Here is an 8,403-nt window from a genome sequence, read left to right on the forward strand (position 1 = left end):
CTTAGACAGGGTTATTATCATCATAAGACGGCGTGAAGGACTTGGGCCTACCCAAAACATATCGTAACCTCGGCGGTTGAAGCGAAGTGGGGCCGCATCCCGACCGGACCTGCACTCGATGATCGCTCCACTATCGTCTTGCTCTCCTCCTTCATCAACGTATTACTAATATACATCATGGCCATCATTAAACTCATTTGGCGGCAACAACCTGCTCTGCCACATGGTAGCACAACTCAGCGGTTGACTGTTTCTTCAAAATGACAAACACAGGAACCTCTACACCGAACTGCTTGAGGAACCAGTACCGCAGTTCAACCGCAATGAGTGAGTCAACACCAAGCACATAGGCCGGCTTGCCAACATCGAGACTCTCCGCTGGCACTGATAGCGACTTGCTCAGCTTCCCAAGCAATGCCAGCGTTACAATCTGCCCGGCCTCTTCGGCATCAGCTGCAGCCCTGATGAGCGCCAGGTAGTCAACTGCTGAGGCCTCACCCTCACTGCCCCCTCCAGCGCCATTGACCAGCTCAACCTGGCCCAGACGAAGTAGGTTTTTGAAAAGTGGCTTGCCTGCCCAGTGCAACACACCGTCTTGGAACATCCTGTATAGTTTCACAGGCTTGTCGTGGATATTGATCACTTGCGCAGCACTACCCTTGCAGTCATACTCCGGATCGCACAAGACGTCCAAAATTGCCATTAGTTGCTTTTGCGTCAGTCCACCCAGGCCAGCGCGCAAACTCTTTGTCACATCTTCGAAGTTGTCGCTCGCCCATCCAGCCTCCAGGACCAAGCCGAGATCGAATGAGACTCCCTTTAGCCCGTTAGCAGCGCGGTGCCGCGCAAGCGCGTCTTCAAAGGTGTTACCGGCTGCATAGTTAGCTTGCGCGGGGTTGCCTATGATGCCACTCATAGAAGAGAGGAAGACCATGAAGTCCATATCCTTTGGTAGGAGCTCGTGAAGGTTCCAAGAGCCTTGGTACTTGGGGGCTAGGGCGCGGTGGTATTGCTCGGCAGTCATGTTAGAGAGCATGTTGTCTGACAAGACCATCGCTGCTTGAATACAGCCTTTGATGGGCGGTAGTGTCTTGCTAGCGTTCTCAAGGGTAGCCTCGAGAACAGCGCGGTTGGAGATATCTGACGCCGGCGCGTGGACCACGACGCCCTGCGCTTCCATCTCTTTGATGAAGGCAATTACGTCGGCGCGCCCGGCCACACCTCGAGACGAGGTGACGAGGAAATGCCGGGCACCGCGAGAAGCCATCCAGCGCATAATCTCACGCCCCAAACCGCCCAAACCACCGCTAATGACATAGGTAGCCTGTGCCTCAAAGCCGTATGCCGGTGTCCGTACGGGCTGATACACTACTAAATCACCCGCCATCTGGAAATCAATGACCGCCTTGCCAGCAATCTTGCCGCCCTGCAAAGCACGCATCGCCTCTTCGATCTTGCTCGGCGCAAACGCATGCAGCGGCTTGGGGTTGTGCAACCCAGGGTTCGCTGCAAACAGACTGAACACATCGTCGAGCACAAGTTGCATGAGTGGTTTGTTCTCGGCATACATTCCTGCGACGTCGATAGCCGCAAAGGTGACGTTGCGTAGGAAATGTCCCATCTCGAGTGTGTTGTTGGCAAGGATGTCGGCTTTGCCAATGTCAATGAAGCGGCCGAAGGGCGCAGTGCAAAGCCACGAGTGTTGGAGGAGTTCGCCGCCGAGGGAGTTCAGGACGACGTCGACGCCGCGGTTGGCTGTGGCATGGAACACGTCGTCAACGAAGCTAGCTTCTCTGCTGTGGAAGATGTGATCATCTGCGAGGCCGTAAAGCTCCTTCACCAGCTTGCGTTTCCACTCGCTTCCTACAGTGACGAAGACTTCAGCCCCGCGCAGCTGTGCGAGCTGAATAGCAGCTTGACCCACTGCACCTGCTCCGGCATGGATCAATACGCTCTCGCCCTTGCGTAGCCGGCCCACATAATCAAACGCATACACAACTGTAGCCCACACTGCAGGGATGGCAGCCGCGTCCAAGAAGGAGATATTCTCGCGCGGAATCTTGCGTGTCGAGGCCTCATCGCAACGTACGTAGGTTCCACAGCAGCCACCTGTTGAGAAGATGAAGTACATGACGCGGTCACCAGGTTGTAAGGTTTTGCAGCCTGGACCGATGCGGGTGACAGTCCCTGAGCCCTCGAGGCCGAGGCCGTCGCCAGGCACCTGTCCCAGGGCGATCATTACATCGCGGAAGTTCAAGGAGGCGGCTGCTACCTCGATTTCGACTTCGCCTGATTGCAGCTCGGTGCTGGGAGTAGGGGTTTCGGTGTAGTAGAGGGTGTCGAGGAGACCGGGCTGTTGGATGGTCAGGTTTATGCGTGGCTTGGGGGCGGCTTGACCGAGTGCGAAGCTGAGTTTGCCAGGGAGTTTCGAGCGCGCTGCAAGGGTCTGGTTGACACTCTTTTGTGGGACAATGCGCGGGATGTGGATGAGACCGTTGTGCACTGCATACTCGGACTCGGCATCTGCGCTCCTGTTTCCTTCTGCCTTGTGGAAGTGCTCGAGAAGACGTATCACATGGCTTACTCCTTCCGCCAGGTCCTCGGTTTCCAAGCTCAGTGTGATAAAGGACTGATCACCCCGCTCAGAGCAGACACTTCTCGAGAAGCCGACTGCCATCTCGGCGGCAGGGTTGCCAGCACCAGGACTGCTGCCACGTGTAAGCCAGAGGACTGTCTTAGCATCCAAACTAATTCTCTTGAGGGCTTCGAATTGCGGACCTGCGATGGTGCCCAGTAGGGATGTGTCAGTCTCAAGCAAGCTGATGACCTTGGTGCTGCTCAGCTCCAATCCAGCGGCAACCAGACCTTCGAGAGTGTACGTTTCCGTCTTGCCGATCCATGGGACGGCGGCGAGCTTCGCCTTCAGCACATCGACATAAGCACCCTGCGCGGGATCCGCGAGAATAACCCAACGCTCGCGCAAAACTTCGATTTCAACCTCCTCTGGCCTTGTTGCGACGAGCGTTGAGACGCGGTGGCGGGGTTTGTACTCGTTATCCCTGAACACCATGTCTACACCCGAGAAGCCCGCTGTCTTTAGCGCAGCATCCCATCCGTCTTCAGTGAGAATAGGTCCCAGTGCTTCGTCCTCTCCGGGCACAGCGTCAACATCCTCACCGTCCCACCAATGGCCCTCACGCATCCACCATCCCGGCAACAAACCGAAGATGATGCCGTCACGGATGTTGTCGACAGTGGTCTCCATCATAATTAGCTTACCGCCAGGGCGTAGGAGGGCGTAAAGGTCGCGAAGGCACTTCATGAGATCTGATGTGGTGTGAATTACGTTACAGGCCATTATCACATCGTAGCTGCCCAGTTCAAAGCCTTGGAGGGATGGGCAGATTTCAAGGTCGAGTTTGGCGAAGCGCATATGTTTTTCGGCAAAGGCAAATTTTTCGCGCGCTTTTTCGAAGAAGCCGACTGAAACATCGGTGTATGCGTACTCGCCAAAGCTGAGAGAATGGTCAGTAGAAGGAAGAGGAGGGAGATGCCCGAATCAACATACCGGACCAATCGATCACCCTCAAGGCCCTCAGTGTCAATCAAGAACGGCAGCACCTTGCTCGTGGCACTGCCCGTTCCTGCACCAACCTCGCAAATCCTTAGCTGGGGATTCGCGTGTGCTAGCATGTTCATATACGCGCCAGCTTTGCGGTAGTGGCGTGAGTAAAAGTCGCAATGGTAGAAATCTATCCCCCCATGTCAGTTTTATTGTTGCCCTTTTTCAGCCGGGTTTTTTTCGACTTACCATTGGCAAGATTTCCCTCAAAAATAATCTGCAATGCATTATCTGTTCCCGCCAGAATGTCATAGAGATGCTCGCCAGCCTTCTTCACAAGCTTCTGGGTTGGCTCATTATCTGCCTCACGTAAGACATCCTCAATAGCCAAATGGCCCAGCCCCCGCGATGCCAACGTGTACTTATGCCTATTGGCGCGGACCTTGCGCAGGAAATCTACATACTTGGTCAAGTGATTATCGAACTCCAACGGTTCGCCGTTCTCTATCTTATCCAGTGCTTGCTCAATGAAGTACAGCGCAATAGCATCGGCACGGTCGACAGCCTCGGCGTCCTTAGGGTCCGGCGAAAACTGCGGGTCTCGCGCATAAAGGTCTTTGAGATGAGCCTCAGTTTCGGTCTTATCTAGAAGTGAGAGGTCGGGCTTGAAGTCAATGCCATATGAGAAGCGACTAGCACCATCGTCATCGTTGCGGGCGCTGCTGCCGGCACCAGCGATGACAGTTCCGCGCTCGCCCCTGGCAACGATAACAGGCTCGCCTGTCTCTGCAAGTAAGGTGCTAGCATCCCATTCATACTCCCTAAATGTGCGAGCCACCTCCTTTGTCGCGACGTGCAATAGCGGGTTACCGGGCAGTGTGAATAGCTTGTGTGAGACCCATAGCTCCTTGAGGTTGCTGAACATGAGCGTCGGTATCGCCTCCCACCCACCCATACTGAGTGAGACAAATCCCACGTGGAAGACCGAGTCGAACGTCGTGGGGTGAATCACACAAGGATCTTCATCGGCGTAGGGCATATTCTTCGCATAATCCCGTAGCGCAAGCGTACCCGATGCACATCCGTTGCGAGAGTACTTGATTTCTCGCAAGCCCTGGAAATATGGCCCGTAGTCGAACCCTGATTTTTTGCTCAAGTTCTCGTACAGCTGCCCGCTCTGCACACTCAATGTGCACTGTCCCGCCGTGCTTGCATGCTCCTGGCTTACAGCGCTCGCCCATCTAGCTTTGCGAGCGGCTGTCTCGGGCGAGGCCTCTGCTTCCTCAAGCTCGACGCGGATGCTTCCATACGCGCACTCGATCCACTCATCGCCACCGAGCGTGAATACTCGCCAGTCGTACAAGCGTTGCGCGGCGTCTTTGGCGGTATGCCGGCGTGGTTGAAGATAGATCTTTGCCTCCGTGCCTTTCTCCGACTCATTCACGGGGATAGATCGCATAAACCGTACGTTTTCCAGTCTGTACCCACTGATCTCTGCGCTCGGTGGGAGGAGCTGCCGTGCGGCTTCGATAGCCATGACGAGCATGCCCGTGCCGGGATAAAGCGGAGAGCCTTCGAGCGCATGGTCGACGATCCAAGGGGCTTCCGCGAGACGGATCTTGTGATGCCAGGTCGGTTGAGCCGAGTTGAAATCATTTTCGCGTAGGCCAAGGAGGGCGTGTCGGCGAAAGGGCCTCTGAGAGTAGAGGGCACTGATGCGAGGTTCGTCCCAGTAGAGCTTGGCACGGGAGAAGGGGTATGAGGGGAGGTCTGTTACACGCTTTGGCTGGGTTGTGGGCTGAAAACTGGCTTGATTGGGGAGGTTTAGGTCGATGGGGATACCGACGCTCCAAAGGGCGCCGATGGTTTCGAGAAGGGAGCAGACGTCGGGTTTGCGGGGATCAAGCACGGCAGCGTATGACCATTTATCCTCGCCTTCTCCGAGTTGTGAGAGGATATCTTTGACGGGCCGCCGGAGAGCAGATTGCGGTCCAATCTCAACGAGGAATTTGGTAGCTTGCTTCCGCTCGCTGACGAGCGCTGTTACGGCATCGGTAAAGAGGACTGGGGAGAGAAGGTTCTTCACCCAGTAGTTCGGTCTCGCAAGACTTTCCAGTGTTATGAAGTCACCCTCTGTAGATGAGAAGAAGGCGACTCTGCTAGGTTGTTTCGTGTCCCTTACCGGCGCGGATATCCCAGCCAGTAAACCCTCATACTCGACTGCGCCATCGCGTAGTGCCTCGGAGTGGTATCCGATAGTCACAGGCAACTTCCGTGCAAAAACCTCCTCAGCATCCAACGTATCAAACAACCGCAAGATGGCCGCCTTTGGACCTGACAAGGTCACGTTGACGGGGCTGTTCTCACACGCGACCGTCACGGTTGGCTCCGCCTTGAGATACTTCTGGACAGTGTCCTTGCCCAAACCCACCGACATCATCGTAGTTGCCTCCCTCGCCGAGTCAGAAGCCAACTTATCGGCCACAACACCACGGAAGTAAGCGACTCGCCATGCACTCTCGCGGTCCAACCCACCCGCACAGTACGCAGCTGCGACCTCACCTGACGAATGACCAACTACCGCACGAGGAACAACGCCCCATGTACGCAGCAGATCGATGAGAGCAATTTGTATAGCGGTACAAAGAGGCTGCGATAGCGCCGGCTTTGTGACTCTACTGGTCTCCTTGTCCTTCTTGAGCTCTTCTAGTACAGACCAGCTGCTACCCAAAGTGGTGAGATAGGCGTCGCACTCCTCCAGACTTTGATGGAAAATCGGGTAGTGCAGGAGTCCGATAGCCATACGAGCGTATTGTGCACCTTGGCCTGTGAAGACGAAAGAGAGGTCGGGCGAGGATGAGGTACTGCTGAAGATGCTGGGCGAGACGAGGGTTGTAAGATCATCTTTGAGAGAAGAGACGACAGCGAAAGAGCGGAATGTGAGGAGGGATCGGTGCGAGGAGAGAGTGTAGGATAGGTCTGAGAGGAAAGTTGTGGAGGAGAGAGTCTTGTGGGAGGAGAGGAAAGTTTGGAGTGCTTCTGCTTGGCGCTTTGTGCCGTCGCTGTCTGCCGCTGAGAAGGGAAGGATGGCGTAGGGGGTTGTGGGTGGAATGGCGCTGTTGCCGTTGGTGTGGCCATTACTATGTCCATTGGAGTGGCCATTAGCGTGTCCATTAGAATACGCGTTGGTGTGACCATTGGTATGTCCGTTAGTATGTCCGTTTGTACGACCATTTGCGTATCCGTTCGTAGGCAGAGGTCCGCTGACGGATTTATGCAGGCCTTTCAAGCTACGGCTGCGCAGATAGTTGTACGCATCGTCAAGGATCACATGAGCATTACTACCTCCGTATCCGAAGGAGCTTACTGATGCTCTGCGAACTTCTGATGCCGGCCATGGGACTGCTTCTTTGGGGAACTAAGCCAAGTCAACGAGAACACTTCTCCCAGTCTGCAAAAGAGGCTCTTACCGCGAGCTGAAGATCTGCTGCATCAATAGCAGGATTGACCTTTTCAAACATGGCAATCGGCGGAATTACCGCCTTTTCCAGTGAGAGAACAGCTTTGATGACACCAGCCTAAACCACCACAACAGTTAGCAATATGTAGACACACATCAGTCACAATTCATCCAAAACTCACCAAGCCCGAAGCACCCTCCAAGTGACCAATACTCGCTTTGACAGACCCAATGTAAAGCGGTCTGTCAAGACTACGACCGTCTCGGAAAGCTTGCCCTATTGCAGAAGCCTCAATCGGGTCACCAACAGGTGTCCCTGTACCATGAGCCTCCACATATCCAGTATCAGCAACATCCAATCCCGCAACACGATACGTATCCCTCAACAGATCCAGCTGCGCCTGCTGACTCGGCTGTGTAATACTCGGCGTCCTACCATCCTGATTCGCACCCGTGGCCCTCACCACCGCCCTCACCACATCCCCATCTCTAAGCGCCGCATCCAGCGGCTTCAGCAGCACAAACCCAAACCCCTCTCCCCTCGCATACCCATTCGCCTTGGCATCAAAACTATAACTCTTACCGTCTACACTCAGGAACCCCCCGTTGCTAAGCGCAAGCGCTTGGCTCTCTGGCGTGATAAACGTGTTTGCGCCGCACACAAGCGACATTGTGCTCTCACCCGTCAGTATACTCTGCACACCGAGATGCAGCGCGTACAGCCCGGACGAGCACGCCGTATCCACCGTCAACGACGGTCCTGCGAGATCGAAAAAGTGGCTGATGCGGTTGCTTAGCATTGAGGAGCCGTTGGCGGTAGCGTGGTACCGGGATTGCGATGCGAAATCGCGGCCTGTGATTGTTTCGCCATCGCGGGAGAAGGAAGCACAGTATACGGATGTGGGGGTCCGTGAGAGGGATTCCATGGGGATGCCGGCGTTTTCGAAGGTGCGGTAGGCGCCTTCGAGGAGGCCGCGTTGTTGTGGGTCGAGCACTGAGGCTTCGGCGTGGGACATATTGAAGAAGGGCGCGTCGAAGGCGCGGGGGTCTTCGGTCATGAAATGTGCATTTCTGATGCGAATCTGTTGGGCTTTGGGTCAATTGGTTTGTTTGATGTTAGGGTTTGCTTTGGTAGACTTACACTGTCTAGGCGGTTTGGGTCGGGGTGATAGAATGCTGGGGATTTGAGTTAGTATATGGAAGTGTAAACTTTTGTGGAGGACTACGTGCAATCTATTTTGAAGCGATCGGCGGGTATCTCTTTGGATACATTTCTTGCGCTCATGATTAGTTCCCAGAATGACTGTGCTGAGACTGCGTCACCTGGGAACTTCATGTTCATGCCAATGATGGCTATGGGCATTGTTTTGTCGCCACCCAT

General features: G+C 54.9%; 1 protein-coding gene across 1 annotated transcript; it reads right to left on the reverse strand.

Moving 5' to 3' along the window:
* Positions 1–6: 6 nt before the first annotated feature.
* On the reverse strand, positions 7–8,403 carry PKS8 (polyketide synthase PKS8; the record flags this gene model as incomplete). The annotated part of the gene is made up of 7 exons (XM_007705171.1): positions 7–3,515; positions 3,569–3,752; positions 3,812–6,980; positions 7,033–7,140; positions 7,205–8,104; positions 8,164–8,198; positions 8,346–8,403. The coding sequence occupies 7 exons, from the start codon at positions 8,401–8,403 to the stop codon at positions 194–196; spliced, it is 7,776 nt and encodes a 2,591-aa protein (XP_007703361.1). The 3' UTR covers positions 7–193.

This window comes from Bipolaris sorokiniana (genome assembly GCF_000338995.1).
Source record: "Bipolaris sorokiniana ND90Pr unplaced genomic scaffold COCSAscaffold_13, whole genome shotgun sequence".
NCBI classification, from domain to species: Eukaryota; Fungi; Ascomycota; class Dothideomycetes; order Pleosporales; family Pleosporaceae; genus Bipolaris; species Bipolaris sorokiniana.